This window comes from Chlamydotis macqueenii, chromosome 3 (genome assembly GCF_036417535.1).
Source record: "Chlamydotis macqueenii isolate bChlMac1 chromosome 3, bChlMac1.mat, whole genome shotgun sequence".
In the NCBI taxonomy this organism is placed as follows: Eukaryota; Metazoa; Chordata; class Aves; order Otidiformes; family Otididae; genus Chlamydotis; species Chlamydotis macqueenii.
In genome coordinates, this window is record NC_141558.1 from 22477326 (window position 1) to 22498731 (window position 21406).

The following is a 21406-nucleotide window of genomic DNA, read 5'->3' on the forward strand; positions in this document are numbered from 1 at the left end:
CAGCATTGCTCGCTGCCTTGTGTGAAGCTGACCGATGCTGACTGCAACACTGTCTTCTTACTGCTGAGTCCACGTTCCCAACAGCCAAACCATCAGGAGAGGCACGGTCCTAGAAAATGGTGACCAAGACCCCGACGTCTTTTGAGTCCCAGGTCACACAGAGCTCAGCTGCTGGGAAACATTCCCTAGAGAAGACACTTTCCCTCTATTGACTAGAGGGAAACTGGGGAGATAAGGTTCATCAGACTGAGTTAAGACACCATTAACATCCTTTCTGAAGACCTCTAGCATTTCTTTTCTCCTTTTCTCCTCCTCTCACCAATCCTCTAAAGGCAGAGCCAATTTGTGAACATTTGTTACTTTTTTTTCCTCCAATCAGTCTTTCCTAAATAAAGTATCTATTCAAGCTGCACTTTGTTCTATATTATATATAAAGTTGCCTGAAGCATGCATTGAAATGAAAGAAATCACAAGCATATGTCTACTTGTTTTTCCACACGCTAGGTGTACACCCACAGCTTAGCTTAAGGAAAACTCTATAATGTCAATTGATAAAGGCACACATAGATGAGATAAAAATGCTGCAATGTTGAAAAGAACTGATATAATCTTTCATTTACCTGGGACAAACCATGCCTTCGTATCAAAGCAATCCTCTCATGCATTGCCAATGCTTAGTTTAGAATATACTTATTAAAATGAACTAACACACAGTAAACAAAACAGCTGACAGGTATTATGAAAACCTATGGTAGAAAAACAAGTGGCTGGCAAAAAAATGCTTTCACAGAGTCTAAGCAGATCTTCAACCTTCAGAAATAAATATTTTGTAATATTACTTTATTTTGCACATTTTCTAAATCACAACAAAGAAACTGAAAATCAAGGCTCCTTTAAGACATATCAAAGAACATCATCTCAATTTTTAACTATAATATGAAAGCAAGATTGAGTAATAAGGCATCAAAGTGCAACACTGACAAGGGTGTGAAATCTTTGCTTTAAAGTAATTCTGCACCAACTGTCAGGTTTCATATGGACAAACAAGTTTCATATGTAGAAACTCTTCCCAAACTCAAAAATGAAATTTCTGCTCTTCCTTTTGTTTTTCTCATGCTTTTCTAGTCTTTCTTCTCCACTAGAAACACTGAAGACCACAAATCCCTGTGATGAAGCAGTCCCCAATAAATGCTATTCACATATTTAAAATTTTTACTTGATTTATTGTGCCCAAAATAAATTTTAGGGCTTGTTTTTTTCCACAATCAGTTTTGTCTCCCAACTCTTTTTTTTTTTCCTTTTTCCTCTGCAGAGGCTTGTAATGTACTGAGCAGAGAAGATGTTCAACACTACACATTAAACATTTGCCTGACAGTCTGATGACTACCACATTATCTGGGCTCTGCTCACTATGTCCGTCCTCTCAGTTATACTCTCCTCAAATATTGACACTGCTCTTCATACATGGAAATATTTGTATTTTAAATACACTCCAATCCAATATGTCCTTGGATTTTACAGGGCATATTTTCTGTCCTCTACTTCAGGCAGTTGTGAAAAATGTGGTGTAAATCATTTGTGGCACAGCCTTCACAGTCCTCAGACGGTGCTTAATGATACCATTGCACAGCGGCTCATAAAACTGAGCACATAAATGCTTTTATGGCTACGGACTTGTATGGGCTCAATTCCATATTTCTTCCCAAATTTAGTACATTTCTGCTGAATTAGCTTCTGATCTCTTTTGCCATCCTATTGCGCATCTGGCAAGAGGTCTGGGCTAAAAGCAGATAAGGTGACAAGCGATTTGTTCCTTCAGGGTTGTCAGCCCCTGGAGAAACATCACTCAGCTGTTGAGAAATGCTAAATAAGAAATAAGTAAGATCTCACTTGTTGCCTAGCTTAAATTTTGTTCTTCCTGCAAAGAAGGAGCTTTTTAAAGCATTAATTTTAGAAGATTTAAGATTTAGCTGCAAAAGATTCCCTTCAGACCATCTCAAGCTGTTATCCTGTCAGCAGGAAAGCAAACATGCTACTAACTGAGCTGTCATAGCCTGCTCTGAGAAGTCAATCTTTAAGCCACTCTCTCCCCATCTTTTAAAGTAGTCTTACACAACCTGACCTGTCAAGTGTGAGCAGGCTAAAACACAGGGAAGGCATACCAGGGGGAAGGATTAAAAGACTACGGCATGGCGATGCCGGGAGAGGGACACCCAGGTGCACTCACATGGCTTTGGATAAAGGGCCTTGTAAGAGAAAAGGTTGGTAGTTTGGCAGCAGAGGTTTGGGGACGGGGCACAGGGAAAAGAAAAGGTACAGGCTGGAAGACTGTTGTGGTAGGAAAGAGAAAAGATGTTGAGGATGTGTTACTTTGCAGTACCAGAAGAGAGGGGAGGTGAACATTGAATTGAGGTGAGAGGGATTTGAGAATTGGGCCTGAAGGTATTGCAAAATGGAAGAAAGGAGTAGATGTGACAGGAGTATTAATTAGACAAGTCTGATGACACTGATCATTGTCAGTGCCCTCCCCATGCACACACAAGCACACTCCCAACGCCTTCTTCCTGGGCAAGCAGCTACTGACAGTACAAAGGTGCACCCTAAGATATGTTTGCAGTAGCAGGTTAGCTGTCCTTTCTGTTGGGTAATCACTGTTCAGCAACGGCTAAAACTGGTTTATTCCGGGATGAATGTTTTCTGTTGAGTGGCTGCCGCACTGTGGATGGCTAGCTGTCCATGTGAGTCTAGTGACGATAGCCTGGTGATGTTCAGCTGAAGACCCTCATGGCCCACCTGGTTATTTAAATTGTCTCACTGTAAATTTAGTTGTGATTTCTGTCTAAATGTGCCCACATTCCTACTGCCTGGACTCTTCTGGGCAAGACTCAGACCAAACTTGGACCAGCAGTCTGCCTCACATTTTTTCTGCCCTTCTCAGCTGTTCATGTATCAGCCCAGCTGTTTTGATATGGATCTGGCATATCACATCACACTTGTTTCTGTGGTTCCTTCAGCTTCATTAGTCTAATGTCTGTCTACTGCTTCCTGAAGATAAAGAGTTTTCAGTTAATAATATGTTACAGGAGTAAGGCTTTTTTTTTAAAAAATAAGTCTCCTTTTTAATAGATTAGCTATGCCATATTTTCTTGTCCAAAAGTGTTGACAGTACTTACAAGTGTAGTTTAATGACTTTATTTAAAAATATGTGCACATATAAAGACACTTTTCTCTAAAAATGCATACCCTCTACTGCCTATTTGCATGTAGATAAGTAAGACCCTCCATATTGTGTCAGACAAAAGGTCCTTCAGTAATGTTTTAGGTTCACTATTTTGTCCTTCAGGAACACACGAGCAGAACTCACTATGCCAATTACAGCTGCAGAATTATTTTAAAATCTATCATTTATCACCTACGGCATCTCAGTTAAAAATTGTGCTCAGGTGAAGAGGCTTAACACCTACTTATATGTCCAATGGGAATGCCAATTGGACACATGAGCAGGCACACAGTGAATTAGTGGGAGATCAACAGCTTAATCACATATGGAACGTCTGCACAGCTACCCTAGTCAGAAGTAAGACTATGACTCCAGGCACAGAGAACATAGGACATACCTCCACGATAGTGGTCAGGAAACAGAAATGTAGAAAGAAATTTGGAGATCATTCTGGTAATCTTTGTGTGCAAACAGGGGACTACAAAATAGAAATAACATTTTCATAGTATTTTCCTATAGGTTGCAGGTAAAACAGCTACTGTGTTCAAAGGGATAAAGATTTAAAAAAATTACACATGACAACTACAAAACTTGTTATAGATTGCTTAATCATCCTAAAAGCTTGATCTATTTAAATGATCAAAGATTAAAGGCCCCTTGATCACAATTTATAAATGCCAAATCTGGCTGTTGAAGGTGTAATGAGATTCAGTGGCTGGGAAATGAAGCTAAACTAATTCAGACCATAAATAATGCTCTCATTAGTTATCTGTGTGCATATTAACTGTTGAAATAATCTATCAAAGATTGCCCATTACTAAAAAGAATTAAATCAACATTTGATTTTATATTTGATAGACATGCTTTAATTCAACAACATTGATTGGGCTTGAAGAAAATTAATTAATAGATGTCCAGTGACCTGTGTTACTCAAAAGGCTGGAGTAAATAATTGTAAAGCCTATATTAATTACTGAATTATTTAACTTATCTACTGCAAACAACAACCTCATAGCTTGCATATATTTTGCAAGGCTTATGTCTTGATTTGTTTATCCTAATCACAATACCAAGATATCCCTTGCAGAGGATACTTCCTTCCTCCCACAGTCAGCAACAACCCTAAAATTGACCATTGGAACACATCCTGTCCTCTAAATCGTATTGTCATGTTTGTCAACAAGCCCTCACGGAGGTCACACTGGGACCAGATAGGGACATTTTCACTGGCAAGTGTTGTCCCAAGGGATTACAGAGAAGGTGACATCATTTGGGGCTGTCACTATATCCTACTGAGAGGTGTCCTATGATGGTTTTATTACTGTTGCACCTTTTAAAATGCATTGCAGCCTGGGAACAATGTGCTCATTTGTAAAGATAATATACATCTAAGTGTGCCTCTTGTTAAGCTCATAGTCAGGCATTTCCAAAGCCTAATCATCACTCCGCCTTTTTTCAGCTGGAGGTGATTCACTTAACCTCTCTGTAACTGTCTGTCAATTGACAACAAAAATCTGCTTTCTGGGGGCTTGGGAGCGTGAGGTAGCGTTATGTAGTGTGCTGTAACTTGAAGTTACATCTCAGCATTTCACACAGATCAGCATAGTGACTTGTCTTTCACCCGTATCAGTGACAACTGCACAAGCAGCATAAAAGCATTTTTTGTCACACGAGCTGACTCACTGCGTGTCAAGAACCATCCAAGACAACTCGGCTTTAGTCTGAGGAAGGGACGTTTCTTAACACTGCAGGTATATTCTGTTCTTCTACACCAAATGATACACTGAAGCTTTGGGAACTGGACAAAAGCATCGACATGGTCATATGGTGAGCCACCATACCGTAATGTTTATAGGTCCTACACTCAGCTGTAAGATTTCACCCAACACTTTTATTACACTTCGTTATTTCTCTTTCATTAGCTATTTGCTAGCAGCTACTGGCTTTGCGTCTGACATGTGCAGGAAGTAAGAACTGTATTTTGAGGGAGAAGGCTGTTTCAATTTGCTGTTAGTTTTAGCCAAATTATTTTTTTTGTCTTTTGCATACCCTATTTTGCACTTGGTGCTACGTTGGGTTTTTTCTTTTGCCAGTTATAGCCACATCACACATTTGCCTAACTTAACATCTGTTTGCTCAAGAATTTATTTTCTAAAGCTCTTACACTGCTTTTTCTACCATTAAGGGCTGATGCTTTATGAATCTTTTGCATATGGAATTGTGCCAAATGACAGTAATGGAAGTCACCACTAATTGTGGAGAGCCAGACAACGGACACAGCTCCTTCCCCAGCTGCAGGCTATGTCAGCTGGAAGGACATTACAGCTCTACTGCCAGACACTATAGCTCCCTCCCAGCTTGTTAGCTGAGCTTCTTGCAGAATTGCTCCTTACCTACACGGAGCTAAATGTGACAGGTCAGAAAAGGGTTACTGTTCAAAGTAACCCAGCTCGCTTTTACAGGCATATAAGCAGCTCAGGAGCAGATTAGAAACAGCAGCAAGCTGCAGCATGGATGGTGAGGGAGAGGTGTTCAGCTGGAGACAGTAGCTTCTCCTGGTGCTGCCAGATCTTGGAGTGAACATGTGCCCTAGCTTTAGTTTTGCTTGATTTCTCATCTCTCTAAAATAAGGAGCACAACAGGAAGTAGGATTTTCTTCTGGCAGCTTTTACATATCCCAATTTCATCTGCATACCTCCCCATTAATGTCAAATTTTAATTTGTCCATCCAGCACTCTGAAAGTTCCATTCTTTGTTCTTATTCACTTCCCACTCACTCCTAAAGACACTGGCCTTGATCATATTGTGACTTCTGTTATGCAGCAGCACCACTCTAATTAGTACTTGAACTTATTCCTGACTGTTACTTTGGAAGAAGCCGGAGGTATTTTCTCATTTCCACTTTTCAGGTCTGTTCATGAAAAATTCACTTTCTGTGATAGATGATGAGTTTGCAAGTCATCATAACTCAAGTCACAAAAACTTAATTTAAGAGATTGCACTTAAGTGATTTGTTGCTATGGCCAATGTACTCACTTCTTTCATGCTACTTCCAGCTACCAATGACAGCTCTGAATTGAGTACTACATGGAGAATGGGGAATGTATAACTCCTTAAATGGGGTACAATAAGAAGTGTGTATCTGGATCCTTATGTTTGGGCTTCAGGCAAAGTTGGTATTTTATTACTTATTGTTGTTGCAATATGTTGTTGATGACCAGATTTCCTCAGAAATCTGTCATTCTGAAGTACTCATAGTATTTTTTTTTGTCTTCAAGTTTATCCTCTTCAGCAGTGGTAATGATTAATCTGATTCTCCTGGCATGCAGTTTTAAATCCAGTGACTTCAGCAGAATCAAACTATAACCTTAGCAAACGGAAATCTATTGCCTTGTCAGTGCACATATAAAGTATGTGTGCTGAAGGGTTGAATGCTCAGCAAACTCTCCTTAAATAATTTCATGAGCACACCTACTATTTCCTTGGTAGTCAGTTTGATTTCTGGTAGTGTAGGAAAATTTAGATTTCATTTTATACAAAAAAAGTGAGCTCACTTCTACTGAAAGACCTTGAGGGACATTTCATTCTGCACAGCCATTTCACCCCTTTCTGTTCCTGAGCTGGAAAAATGTTTCCTGGGGATCTTTTATTTGTCCCTTAGGAAACCTGGAATTGCCTCAAGACCAAATCAGAACTAGAATTACTTGGCAGCTAAAATCTACTTTCTGATAATAGCCTATCCATTCGAAATGCTGGAACAGCAGAGATCCTGCACCTTGCCGCTGTCAAAACTGTCTTCTTATAACAGAGGGGTTGATTAATTGGCTCCTTCTGCCAATTTCATTTGGATCATATATAAGATATGCCTGATGCATGGGGGGTTTGGTTTTCTTTTTCAAATAACTGGTAAAGAATTAGGGCTATTGATTTCTGTAGCTTGTGTAAGCTGGTATCACTTTTCTGGCAATTCACAAAAATAGGTACTTCAGCACAAAGTTCAGTCCAGACTGTCACCTTTGTAGAAAAAAAATGTACACTGGTTACAGTGAAGACCTCTACTGTAACTCTCAGCAGAACTTTTCCATTATTAACATAATTGATTGCAAAATAGTATCTTAGAAGATATAGAAAGACTAAGAATCAGTTAAAACAAATATTTATAGAATGGGGATCCTTTTTTTCAAGAACAAGAAAACCAGGCTGACTTCACACTTAGGGAAGTTGTCAAGTTCTATGCAAATGAGAAGATAGTATCTAGTAAGAAGTTAATCATTACACCATAGCCTGCTTTATTTAGGAGTCTCTTCAGCGTAAAACTGAAAAATTATGCCGAATATATTCTAATTTTCTTTGTGCTGTATTTATAAATTCCTAAGTCTTCCAAAATAAAAGGATGCAATAAACAGTAACCAACACCCATCTCCGACATGCTGTGTGCACCTACTAAACAGATAAAGCATTGTGCTGTAGCATCATCATTTTCAAAGAAAGGAGGGTGGGTATGCAACTGTAGGACAGCGTAGCCTTCAGACCACTAAAAACTGCCTCCCTCCATAGCCCGCTGGTCACCAGTGGGGCTATGCTGCAGCCTAACCCTTTGAATGTGAGGAAATATTTACCTATAGATTTAATAAATTACAGCCTGAGTCCACAAAGACTTACTCATGTTTTTCACTGTGAGGAATCCCGCTGAAATCTTTGTAAAGTTGGGTGTCAACTCTTCTGAGAACTAGGCTTGAAAAGCCTGTTCATGCTTCTGAGTAGCCATTACTAACTGCAACATCAGATTGTTTTGAGAGAAGCAAGGCAAAGGAAACTTGTTTCCCGTGATTTTTCTGCCATAAATTTATCTCACACTTCCATAACGTTATTCCTGGCTGTCTTGCGTGGTCCTTAGCAACTTGCAGTGAGCTGCCGCAGTGCCTGCATCTGGCGAGGTGCTGTTGGTTTTGGGCTATCTGTGATAACTGATGGGCCTGCAGCCAAACAGGATAGAGAACTGTTGTTTTGTGGTGCAGCCTCTCTTTTCATAAAATACTAACTGGGAGCTCCTTTCTACTAATTTTTGTGAAACTTTTTAAGAACATATTTACTTTGGACAAAACAGGGCAACTGGTTCAAAAGATACTATGAAAATCTCCCATGGGCTGATGCGTAAAGGGTAAGATTACAGAAAACCTTGTTTATTTTGAATTTTACTATTTGTTGATTGCATGTTTTCCTTTAAATCTCCTTAAAATACTCTTAAAGGCTACTATAATGGGTTATATCAAGAAGTTGTTATGATTTATTTCAGTCGGGTTTTGATTAAGCTTGCAAGAAATAGGAGAAAATAACTTGCCAGAGAATTCTTTGCCATATTTCTCTTGCTTCTCTTCTCACTCATTAAATATATTCTTTCCCCTCTGTGCATATGACTCTTGTGAATGGAAGGCCTTAAATTTTACCCTTCACATTAAACTATCTGATGAACCTACTGGAGTATGCAGGAGTCTAGTGTAATAGTGTAAAGCCAGTTTACATTTTACTGAAGGTGAAAACTCAGAAAGGATGGAATACAAAGAAATGGAAAAAGCCCACACAGAGGCTGACTATGAATTGGTATAAATCCATTCAGTGCTCATGTGCTGGATGATGCCTTCTGTTTCAGCACACCACAGAGTTGCTATAGTGCAGTAAATAGCAGACTGTGATGAAAACTCTAGGCTCATTTAACACTCTGAGAGATTTGTGGCAGATATCAAATGCTTGACTCTTGACGACTGTATATAAAGCTAGTTTTGGAGAGAAAGGAGGTATTAGTAAGGATTTTCAGCATCAGAAGCTTAGTTAAATTACAAACTGTGTTAAATATTACAAGAGACTGGATAACTGCTGTTTACTTACATTGATATGAGTTTATAGATTTATTTATAAATGGATAGAATCTTCTTATTATAAATAAATTCAAATAGACTACGTACAAAAGGATTTCTGTCTTTTGCAAGGCAGAGCTCATTCTCAGCTCTGTTTTAAACATATCTTAGATTTCTCCCAACTATCTCTAGTAAAATGTTTTAACAAAAATAATATTAATTTTCATTTGTTCTCTGTTTCTAATATTAATTGTTGCTTTATACTGTTGACATAATTGCACAGTACTGCAACTTGTGAAATACCTGAATGTCTCCACTTGGATGAAGCTGAAAATAGGAAAATAGCTTATCACCTTCCATCCTCTTTTCTGCTTACAGACTTCTTATTCCAAGAAGTCATTTAAGCTGTTGAGAACCTTGTCAATATGATGGATTTACTGTCATTTTACTGAAATCCCCAGAAGTAAACTTCTTAGACTACTGACTGAGGTCACAGAAATGTTCCTGGTTTCTGCCCACCATTGCTAAGCAGTAATTGTAAGGTACTTGACTTCATCTCAGATAGTTTTCACAGGAACTGTTTGAAGCTGCCTACAGATACAACTGAAAGATGATCTGAGATGGTAATCTGGCATCAAACACTTGCTAGAGACACACTGGTAAGCAAATCACTGACTGCCCTAACTTGACAAACATCATTTTGCCTCCTGGTAAAGTCCCTAGTTTCTATTCAAGTGAGACAACCTGGAGCTAAATAAAACTCAAAAATGCTAAGCATACATTCCATGAGACAGACACAGGATTTTCCTTCGATTCCTGAAGAGGCACTGGAGGCACCTGTCTGAGAAATGAGAAAGAAGGACTAGAGACTCTGGGTAAACCAGAAACACCAGTTAGACTAACCTTCATGACTACAGCTGTGAAGCAAGAGCCTAACTACTAAGGCAGAATAACTTGTTCCAGTGAACATTGTTAAGACATGTAGCTTGGTGAGGGAGGAATAAAAAGGTGCAACTGCAAACACAAGCTTGTATCATCACCTCGTGCTAGTTACCTGAAACCAACCAGCAGCAACTGAGGAACTTACATCCAGGACTGGATACAGTCAGTATTATTCTTATTTGTTATTCCTATGGGGTTAAAAAAGTGGTTATAGTGTCTCCAGTGACGCTGGGCACTAGGAGGTGAAAATCCTTGGGAAGAGCATAAAGAGGCATTGACTGGCCAGGGGTCTAACAGTTAGGGAGAAGAGGGAGAAAAAAAATATATGATGAAATATATTTAAGCAGGGATTCAAAAGACATGTTTATGGTACATAGAATATAAAGAGAAGCTTGCAAAATGGAAGGAGAATAAGAGGACTTTGGAGCAAGGTGTGAACTTAAGGAGACAAAGAAGAGGTGAAGCAGCAATGTCTTATGCATTGCAGGTTAATCACAGGGCTAATAGGAGAGAGAAGTTGAGATTTAGATAAATTCTTGAGAGAAATTTTTGGACCAAGCAGGAGAGAGCTTGAGAGTGTCTTGTATCAAAATGGAAATAAATGAAGATTAGAATTTAAAAAGGTAGGATTTCTGGTCTTGAATGGAAGTAAAAGAGTGAGAAGGGAGGAAATACTGAAGGAATAATTGCCCAAAGGCTGTACTTGGTGAAGTCCAATTAAGTAGTGGACAGGGAATGTCCAGACGTCACAGGATCAACATGGGTATGATAAACATCCTGAACTGTGTCTACACCTAATAGTGACAGCTTTTTAATGAGACTGGAATATATGGCACTACTCAACGGCAGTTGTATTTCTCTGGCATTTTCATTAAATCTTTGTATAGAAAAAAAGAAATGGGGGATAATCTTGAAGGGAACTAAGCAAAGAATCTCCAGTTCTTCTACATTATTTGAATTACATGGAAAGATTCAAGCAGGCAGAAACAGCTGTTTTCATTGCTGCTGTTTTCTCCACAACTGGTAGATGAAAGTCTGGATGCTAAGCAAATCTGAATTTTTTTTTAAATTTTGAGAATACCGAGTGCTTCAAGGCAACTATTATCACTATCTCTTTTGGAGCATAAAGAGTTTATTATCTCATTTAAAACTGGCCATAAGTGAAATAGAAAAAGAGTTTGTAGAAACTAGTGCTGATCTCCAAGTACTGAGGAAAGCAAACCAGCCCGGGTAGATGCAATGTAAAGACTTTCGGAATCCTTGGCACACATGAAGGCCTTGCAATACAGGCTCTCTGAACGAAGCAGAGTATGCTTCCTATTAGCTGAGAGGAAAAATGCCTTAAACAAGCATGTTCAAAGTGCTCCTTGAAATAATTGTAGTTTGCATATAGGAATACTGCATAAGTACTCATTGGACAAGAATCAGGAGAACTTTTGAGAGTATGTGTAAAACATTAACAAAGTGAGATTACACATTTAGTATTGCTACAGAGTTCCTGGAGACAGGCATGTAGTAAACCTCCCACAGACTTGAAGGAAAGCTCCCACAATTAGTAGTAAAGCTCCCATAGATTTGAATGGAAACTGCAGATTAGTAGGTGGTAAAGGAGCAAATTTAAAGATTTTAGCAAATCTTTGCAGGATAAACATTTGTCTGCAATGGATGGACTAATTTGATAATGAGATTGAAACTCCTTTCTCAGCCCACTTCTAAAACACATTTCCCAACTCACTGCCAGTGTCAACAGTGGCACCAGTTGGCTGCATTCTGTATTCCCGACACACATACACACAAGCACTCATATATGTCCTATAACAGTCATCCTGCAGCCTCTGCACAAACTGCAGGCTCCCTTCTCACTGAAGGTCTCACTGGTTGGCCTTGTGTCCTCCATACACATCTCCTAAGCCTCTGCCTCTAAGGTGCTCTCACACCGCTGAGAGGGTACTAGTCTGTCTCTGAAAGTATGGGGAGCAGAAGGACTTGGGATCACAGCACTCAGGTTGGACTTGGTGATCTTAGAGGTCTTTTCCAACTCTAAAGATTCTGTGATTCTATGATTCACTCCAATTTGGGGAATTAAGAAAAAAAAAGTCGTAAAATGAAAGACATTTTTAACTATCATCAACTATCTGTATATCAAAAAATACAACAGAGGAGCTACTGACTCATTACTGCATGCAATATTTAATTATTAGTATCCTACCTGGAGGAAGTTTGGCTGTGCCAAGCAGTACTTTTCTAGACGGTTCCTGGGTATTGGACACTGGTCCCATTTGAAGCAGGAGTCTGGTCAAAATGGCCTTCTGAAGCCAACATTTCTATGGATGTTTTGGGAGATAGCGTGTGCCAAAATCATATTCAATGGGCAGCTCAGATGTAGCCACCCTGTTTCTAAGTAAAAGGCAGCATTAATGTGAGGGGGGCTGCATAGATGTAGCCATTGAGACATCAAAACACAGATATTGTGCAGTGCAAAAACTCAGGTTCAGTTCTTGACGGCAGGCAAGCGCTACTGAACCCGTATAATGAGGCTCTTGGCTACAAGGGGCAGAGCACCCAGACTGCAGGCAGGGCTCCCTGCCTGGAGGTGCTCTTTGCTCTTCCAGCCGTGGCATTCTGAAGATGTTGAGAAAGTCTTCCAAATCAAGACAGAGCAGATAGTCAGGAAATTTAGCTTTGGCCAGGGCATGCTGTAGCATCCAGCCAGAATGACTGTAAAAGGGAGAACAGAATATGATATAATATGGAAGATGAGCCTCATTGCAGGAAGAACTATTTTGAAATACGTGAAGAGATCATAATTACCCTAATGAGGCACGTATTAAAAAGTTGTCACTAAGTATGGTTGTAGTATCAGTAGATTCAGAAAGTGACACTAAGCTATTACCTCATGGCTATGGCTGGCAGTAATTAAAAAATGAGATTTTACTTGAGATGGCAAGAAAGGCAGCGAAGAGAAGGAAAATCCCCAAGAAAGACAACAGCCTATCTGTGATCTTGTTTTTTACAGTATGATCACAGTTCCTTATATGTAAGTAAAAAAATTTTCTGCCTCAAGGTGTTACAATTCAAAGGAACTCTTTAAAGACAGCTATGGGAAAAGTAAAATTAGGAGAAGCTAAACCACATGCCCTTGGTGCATTAACCCCATCATGTTACCTCTGGGGCACCTCTCCTTTGAGGACAGGCTGAGAGAGTTGGGGCTGTTCAGCCTGGAGAAGAGAAGGCTCCAGGAACACCTTGTAGCAGCCTTCCAATATCTAACGGAGGCCTACAGGAAAGACAGGGAAAAACTCTTCAGTTCAATCTGTTGCAATAGGACGAGGGGTAATGGTTTTAAAATAGAAGGAGGTAGATTCAGATTAGACATTAGGAAAAAAATTTTTACAATGAGGGTGGTAGAATACTGGAACAGGTTTCCCAGAGAGATGGTTGATGCCCCATCCCTGGGAACACTCAAGGCCAGGTTGGACGGGGCTCTGAGCAACCTGATCTGGTTGGAGATGTCCCTGCTCCTTGCAGGGAGGTTGGACTGGATGACCTTTGAAGGTCCCTTCCAACCCAAACTGTTCTATGATTCTATGATTCTGTTACTTGGGTCAGCAACTGCTTCCAACAATAGCTCACCCAGCTTTTGCTTGTTCAGCATTCTCCTCCTTTTCGTGTTACCCAGGACAGGTCTGGCATCTGATAGGGAACAGAGGTTATTAAATAAATATCCACCACCAGCTAGGAAGCACCTTCCCAACTGAAAGATTAATCCTTCTGTCTACAAGACTAACTTGCTAGCCCATGTCATTAAGATCTCTGTCACTTGATCATGAGTGTGCTCGTTGCATGAAATAGGTGTTTTGCCTGAAAATTTCTTGCCCTATGTTAACTGCTGCGCCTGGGTGCCCTGGGCGGAGGGAAGGTGAGTGGTGGAGGAGCAGCAGGCGTGCTCCGGCAGCTGGTTCACCTCAGGGGCACGCAGGCAGAGCCTGGGTGCCCGGGTATGGCTTCAGCCCAGCCCCGGTGTCCCTTGGGGCTGTCCGAAGGGTGGCTGGGAGGGAAGGTGTAATGCCTCACACTCGGCATGTTAAAAGGAGATGCAAGTGGCAGATTTTGTTCCCAGACATTTCCCTTAAGCAGCTGAGGCTGGCTGCCCCTACCTAACCTACTGAGGTGCCATATGAACAGATCTTACTTTTCACAGAGCTCGAGGGGTCTGTCAGGGACAGGGTTATCACATTAGCAATTAAAAGCAAATGCACAAACCCCCTCCTGCCCAGTTATCCTGCTACTGTGGCAGGACCCAGTAGTCCACAGGGAATGGCGGGACTTCCCTCTCCCCAGCTGGAAACCAAGCACCCGCCAGACCTCCAGGACTGATTTCCCAGCTCAGGCCTCTCACCACAAGAAGACGAAGTTTAGGATTTTGGCTATTCTAGATCAATCCTCTGTGTAAGAGAAGTTGTGGCTTGATTTTGTTTTATTTTTCGGTCATTTTCTGGTGGAATCACCAGTCCATTACGGGACTGAGCTTTTTCCAGGTGCAACTTGCAGGCACTGCCAGTTATGCGTGTGGAAACCAAACTAAACCCTGAGCACAGAGCTGAAGCACAGCCGGGGAACCCTCCCGGTGTGGTTTCGGTGACCTCGCCCGGTGATGCTCACAAGATCCAGCTGGGCTGACTCACTGGGATGACAGCATTGATTTTCACAAGTGCGGAGCGAATCATGTAGTAGAACTCTGTGACGTCCATTTGATAATTTGCTGTCTCTAATGAAATTGGATAATTACAGGTAAAGGTACTGGCTACGGCACCACTGCTACTTCTTTTTTTTTTTTCAATTATTATTGAACAGATAGCTATTATTAACTTTTCAGTGGTGGTCATGAGCCTGCTGCTTGGTGAAGAAAAACACCTCCCAAACAAGGCTCCCCTACCCGCCCAAGTGGTATAGCCGCGCCACCCCCCCTCGCGGCGCACGGCGGTGGTTCGTGCCGGCGGGCCTGCGCACAGAGGGCGCATGTGCAGAGGGGCGTCCGGCGGCTGCACAGCTGAGGGCGGTTGTTGTGGGAACGGCGGCGGGTCGGGCCGGGCCGGGCCGGGCCGGGCCGGGGGGCCGGTGAGGGTGGCTTGCCGCTCAGAGCAGTCCCGGAGCCGGGAAGGGCCGGCCCGCCGTCACAGGCAGCGCTGTGGGTGAGAAGCAGTGGGTGTGAGGGAGGTCTGCGCGTCGGGGCCGGTCCCCCAGGTCTGCCTGAGGAGCTCGGCGGCCGCGGGGACGGAGGGGGACGGGGGGCGTTGCTGCCGGTGTTAGCGGGGGCGGAGGAGCGGTCGCGGCCCTGCTGGAGCCAGGGCTTGCCGCTGTGGGTTGCGCTGTACAGGGCCTGCCCGTGACGCCAGGTTCGTGTGTTTTACCCCGTTCTTCCCCTGGGAGCTGGGCGGGTGGAGGGTGTGCTATTGGGACTCCAGCTTCGAGTGTCTCTTGTCAGGTGTGGGACTGTCAGACCGGGGGCCGTTTTGGGTTGGGGGGGCATCTGCGAGCGAAGGGCAGGGTGAGCTGGTCCGTACAGGATCTGGGTTGCGGTGGTGGCATTTGCTGCATGATGAAGCAAGGCAGGAGCATCTCGGCAGGTGCTCCGTACCCTGTGGTCGTCGTGGCTCTTTCATCTAGCTGCCACCAGACTCCCAGGCACATTGTGGTTCTGAGCATTTACAGGCTGCGCTGGGCCTAGTGGCCATGCTGATATTGCCTAAATCGTTCACAAAATCAGCTGACGTTCAATTCTTACAGTATTATCTGGCTCTCCTCTCCCCACAGATCTTTGTTTTTGAACTACAGTGTGTTCAGGAAGTTTCAGCTAACTTGAGGCACTTACTGCTGGGCTGTCCAGTTAATTATGCTAATGTTCTTAATAATACACATTAATGTTGCTTGTCTGCATTCCTTGTTCTTCTTGCATTCTTGGACTATGTTTTCTGTTGGAAAGTGGTTTAATGTTCAGAAATTGATTGCAAAGTCTTGTTTTGAGATATTATCCCGAAAACCCTTTTCTGTTTAAGTGGTCCCACTTACTGGGTTACATTTTTGTAGTTTGATGTTCCAGGTCTGTATTTGAGACTCTGAATTGCACCCAAAGCTGTAGGAAGTGGTGGAAAATCAGTGAGGGCAAAGCAGGGGAGTGGGAGAATAATGGAGTAGGAGAAATAACTGCACACTGCTGTTGAAATGCAAGTTTCATAAGTAAGAAAACAAGGTTTGCTTCTTGTATTTTCTCTTCCTCTTTTCTTCTCTTCCTACTTTGCCCTCTTCAGCTTTTGTTTCAGTGCTTTACTTTGTACTAGTACAGACTTTGCAGGCCAATTATTACTCTTAAACACATTGCTTAAGCTTTTTTTTTGTCTGTCTGGCTACCTGTCCTTGAGCTGACTGTGCCTAATGGCGAAAGGACCAAAGTCGTAACCGCAGTGGAAGTGAGTTCTCTATGGTTTGGAAGTTGTGTACATGGATGACATAAAAATTCACTTAATTTTTTTTCTCCTTGTTCCAGATGGAAAAGAAGAGTTCATGGTTTCTGGTTTGCATAATAGCGGAGGCTGAAGAGGCATAAAGGAGCCTATAGTGCAGCTGAGAAGTGTCAAGCCCCTTGCAGAGCTTCGCTCTGTGAAAAAGAAGACATGAATCCTACAAACGATGATCCAGTGTTTGGGACCATTTTTGACTGGGACTATCTCTTATGGGAAGTTCGTTTGACATTTTTAGCTGCTGGTTTTTTAATCTACCTGGGAGTATTTCTTCTGTCTCACTACTTGTCTTCATGGATAAGTACCACTTACCGTGCCTTGTATGCAAAGGAGAAGGTGTTTTGGAATATGGCAGTCACACGTGGTGTTTTCGGACTTCAGAGCTGTGTTGCTGGGTTATGGGCTTTGCTCATAGATCCTGTTTTTCACGCTGACAAAGTGTATTCACAGCAAAAGTGGAGTTGGTTTAACTGTTTAATAGCTGCTGGATTTTTCTTGCTTGAAAATGTAGCTGTTCACATGTCCAACATTATTTTTAGAACATTTGATGTGTTCCTGGTAGTTCATCACTTGCTGGCTTTTGGTGGCTTGGCTGGTCTAGTAATTAATGTGAAATCTGGACATTATCTGCCCTTGATGGGAATGTTGCTAGAGATGAGTACTCCTTCAACATGCATATCCTGGATGCTTCTAAAGGTAAGAACATGATAATTTTCAAATTATGTTTGTAACAGTTTTCATGCATCTCGCTTGCCTGTAGGTAATTTGTGTGGTTTGCCTGGGTAGCTTTTCAGCAAAACTGCGTTGTGATACTTGCTTTTGTCATGATGATATTTCTGTAGCCCTCTGTAGAGGTTTCTGTGTTATGCTGTTTGCATGTGGATAGTGAGATAGTATGGATTCATTCGGAGTTTGGGATGCTGTATGCATGTGGAATGTCATAGCTCTACATGGATAAATGCCTGAGAGCATGTGTATGTAAAAGCTGGATATTTGCATTTGTTTTACAGATTTCTTAGTTCCTTATCTTGATGTAACAATCTCACTTCTGCATACTTTCTGTTCTTGTTTTTCTAGGCTGGCTGTGCCAATTCCTTTTTCTGGAAGGCAAACCAGTGGGTGATGATCCACCTGTTTCACTGCCGCATGATTCTTACTTACCACATGTGGTGGGTCTGTATTTTTAATTGGAATTCAGTCGTGGAAAATCTGGGACTTCTTCATTTTATTGTTTTATTCTCAGGATTATTTGCCGTTACACTAATACTTAACCCATACTGGACATACAAAAAAACTCAGCAACTCCTCAGCCCAACTGACTGGAACTTTGAAAATAAAGCAACAGAAAATGGAAGATTAAATGGTGAAACACATCAAAAGAAGAGGATATAACACTGAAACAGCTGTTTCCTAATAGGGCAGTAGAATACAGTGGAAGAATACAATACGCGAAGTAATTCTTTGCCTGTGAACTAGAAGCTTTAGCACAAAGCTCATTAACACAGTGATTCCTTACTTGTAGTATTCTGTTTGCACCAGAAGTATTTAAAAGCATATGTGCATACACGTAAGATCTTCAACCTCTTAGTTATGAATTACGCCAACAATTTTGTCAGGTTGGACAGTATTTAATGATTTAGTAGTGACACGCTATCTCATGGTATCCTTTGTCCTAATACTTCAAAGTGGCTTTACAGTTAATTTGTCTATTCAGCTCAGCTTGAATCAAGTTTAGCTTGAATTGTATTTCACATGTCAGATACTGATACTGGAAATTATGTTAAGTTGTTTATTAAGATCAATTATAACCCAAGTTAGGCATGCATGGGTACCTAGTTCCTGTGTGCCATTAAATCATTCCAGGTGGCTGAATTGGTCAGTGGTAGAATGCAGTCATGGCTGGGTTTTGGGGTGGGTGTTTTTTTGTTATTGTTGGTTGGGTTTTGGGTTTTTTAGTTTTTTTGTTTTTTTTTTTTTTTTCTTCAAAGTGCACTTGAGGAAGATAAATGTTTTGAGTGTTCCCTGTCAAAGTGTATTGTAGTTTCCAGGTTGCCCTCAGTGTGGGAGGAATTCCTGTCTACCACAAACATGCATGTGGGGATGCAGGCATCCATCATACTGGTGGTCTAGCTGGGTAATCATAGTGGTCCTTTCTGGACTTGAAACCAGTAAAATACAAGAAGCAACAATAGAACGTTTGACTCTGTTTCATCCTTGGAAAGATCACTGATTGATTGTTAAAATTACTGTCTTTTTAGGTGCCACATAAATGGTCATGCAATTAGTTACACTAGTGCTCCTGTTATGGTTCCTCTTATTTTTGGAAATTCTCTTAGTTATAGAGGCTTTTAGAATCTGAGAACTCCTCTGTGGAGGAAAGCCCACCTTCTTCATGAGTTCAGTTGGTTTTTTTTATATTTTTATCTTACTCGAAGAACATACAAAGTGACACTAACAGTCCTTTGGACTTTATCTGGCACATCACTAAATCATTCATTGACCTAAAGAATAAGGATGTTTTTTACATGGGGGCTTGGCAAATTGTGAGGGATGTTCTCCCATTAACAGTATTGGTCTGAGAGTCCTGGGTGAAATTTTGGACAGCGGATGACGGTATAAAGATAGCGGTAGAAGAGGGTGACACCTAGTGGCAGGAGAATGACAAAGATATTAATTAGTTTTTACCCACTGAACTAGCGAGCTAAAAAGCCTGTCATATCGTGTGACCTGACTGCTACACATTTATTTGCCAAAGTAGTAAGACTGAGCAAGCCCAGACTGCAGAGAATTTTAGCTCAAGGCATGTGTTAGAGGCTTTCTGTATCATCTGTGGTGGAGCATACTGTTTTAAATGTGTCAGGGAAACACTATTTGGTGTAAACAACCCAATTTTATTAATTTTTGGTGGGAATGTCTTTTTTGTTCTGAGTGAAGGGAGGAAGCTAGTGATCAAGTTGCTGTATTCCCTAATTCACCTTATGTGAGCACAGAGTTGAAAAGCTGCTCTGTGAGGGAAAGGAAACTTACTATTAGGTCACAAATGTATAGCTAGATCCTGTTGATAATGATGAAGTGGTGAATAGCTGAAATTGCCCATTCAAAACTAGGCTGAGAGGGTCATAGTAATTTTACACAGCAACCCTATCTGTTACCCTGCTGATATTCAGTAGAGAAAATTTAAATTTTGTGCTACCTTCTCATTTCTAAGCAGGCCAGAATGAGATTGCAGTGTTTTGGCAGTGTGGCTGATCTGGACACCATTCTGTAGAAAAAAGGGTTCTCTAAAGCCGGAAATTACGTACCTCTCCTGAGGGGTTGCGTATCAGAAGGTAATGTTACAAGTACTTTAGAAGGAAGCAGAGGGATGCATTCTTCAGAAACAGAACCCAAATATGTGATCCAAATGTGTATCTTGCAGAGTCCAAATCTCACTAGCTGTAATTCCAGGGGAGAAGGTGGAGGATAAGTCACAGGATAAAAAAGTGACGGTGTGCTCTATGCAGCTTAAAACTTAAAGGTTTAAATTCAATAAAACAAGGCAGTAATTATAAAAATCTCAGCTACAGAATTCTGAAGAATCCTAACAGAAAATGGATGCATCAGAAGATAAATAAGTTTGGGTCAAGTGTGTAATTCTTATAGTGGCTGGCTAAAGGAGGTGAAGTTTTTATGTGCTAACATAAAACAATATGGAGAGTTGGGGTTAGTAGTGATTTTAACTGAAAAAAGAGATGAGGTGTGGTCCAAGCAGACAGGTAGATAGTTATGTCAGTGGCACCAGACTTCTGAAGTTTAATATTTTTTGTTATTTATTTATGTAATGTTATTAAATGGGTTTTAAATCTTTCATTAAAAGCATTCTTTATCATAAGGCAATCATTTTAGTATGCATCTTGGTGTGAGTTTTTTCATGCAATGACTGTTATGGCATATCTTGAAAACCTTTTGCATGTCTTAACTCTATAATTAATAATACCTAAGAGCACCTGTTAACCAAAACACTGCGACACCTGCTAGAACAAGAGAGCTATGCAATAAAATAAATAACAGCACTCGTTTTATGTCTTATTGTTTTGAGGGGCAAGGGGATTTTACAGTCCAGCTAGAAATATAACAGGACATAAAAATACAGATAACCTTTCTTCTTTATCTTGATGGCCTAGAGTTGGACTTTCTGGTTCTGGTTACACAGAGTTACAACATACTGGTTACACAGAGCCTCTTTTTCTTATACTCTAGTGTTTTCTTTGCTGCTCCCTTCAAGAGGATTTTCTGGTTTATGATTGTGGATGACTGTCTCATTGCTTTGGAACAAGATTGAAAAAGTTCTCTGAGAGCTTTGGTGTTTAATTACTGTTATAACCCAAATGCTGCTTTTCAACCCAAAGGTAGACTAGCCATAGATTTTTTTATAAACTTAGCTAATGTAAAACTAATCCCAGTCCTGTTTGGCCTCTCTTATAACTGAACTACGACAGGCCTCATCCACAATCTGATGTAGAAAACCTCACAGTCAGCTTCAGTAGTGGCTGGATCAGGTCACAGGGTGTGCTGCTACTGTGATTTGGAAAACTCTTGCATAATATGCTTTAGCGTTAATTTTTTATTTGCCTAGGTAACTATTAGAGACTTCATCCTGCTTTCTTGTTGGACAAGCTTATTCAAGGAGTGCTGTTTGTGTCACCTTTCTGGCTGAAGCTTTTTTTTAATAAATGAACCCCAAACAAGCAACAAACTATGGTGGGGATTGGGAGTGTTTGTGTGTGTTTTTTTGGTTGTTAACAAAAATGATACCCTGTCCAGGCATCTGGTTCTTACTGTCTTCATACAGCATTCCTAAATCACAGTTTATGTTTACCTCCATTTGTGTT

The 21406-nt window shown here is 41.1% G+C and overlaps 1 protein-coding gene across 1 annotated transcript; it reads left to right on the forward strand.

Annotated features, from left to right (window-relative positions):
* Positions 1-15367: 15367 nt before the first annotated feature.
* Positions 15368-18449, forward strand: CLN8 (CLN8 transmembrane ER and ERGIC protein). Its single transcript, XM_010117121.2, has 3 exons — positions 15368-15413; positions 16562-17231; positions 17613-18449. Exons 2-3 carry the CDS (start codon positions 16689-16691, stop codon positions 17925-17927), a joined length of 858 nt encoding a protein of 285 aa, XP_010115423.2. The 5' UTR covers positions 15368-15413; positions 16562-16688; the 3' UTR covers positions 17928-18449.
* Positions 18450-21406: the final 2957 nt, after the last annotated feature.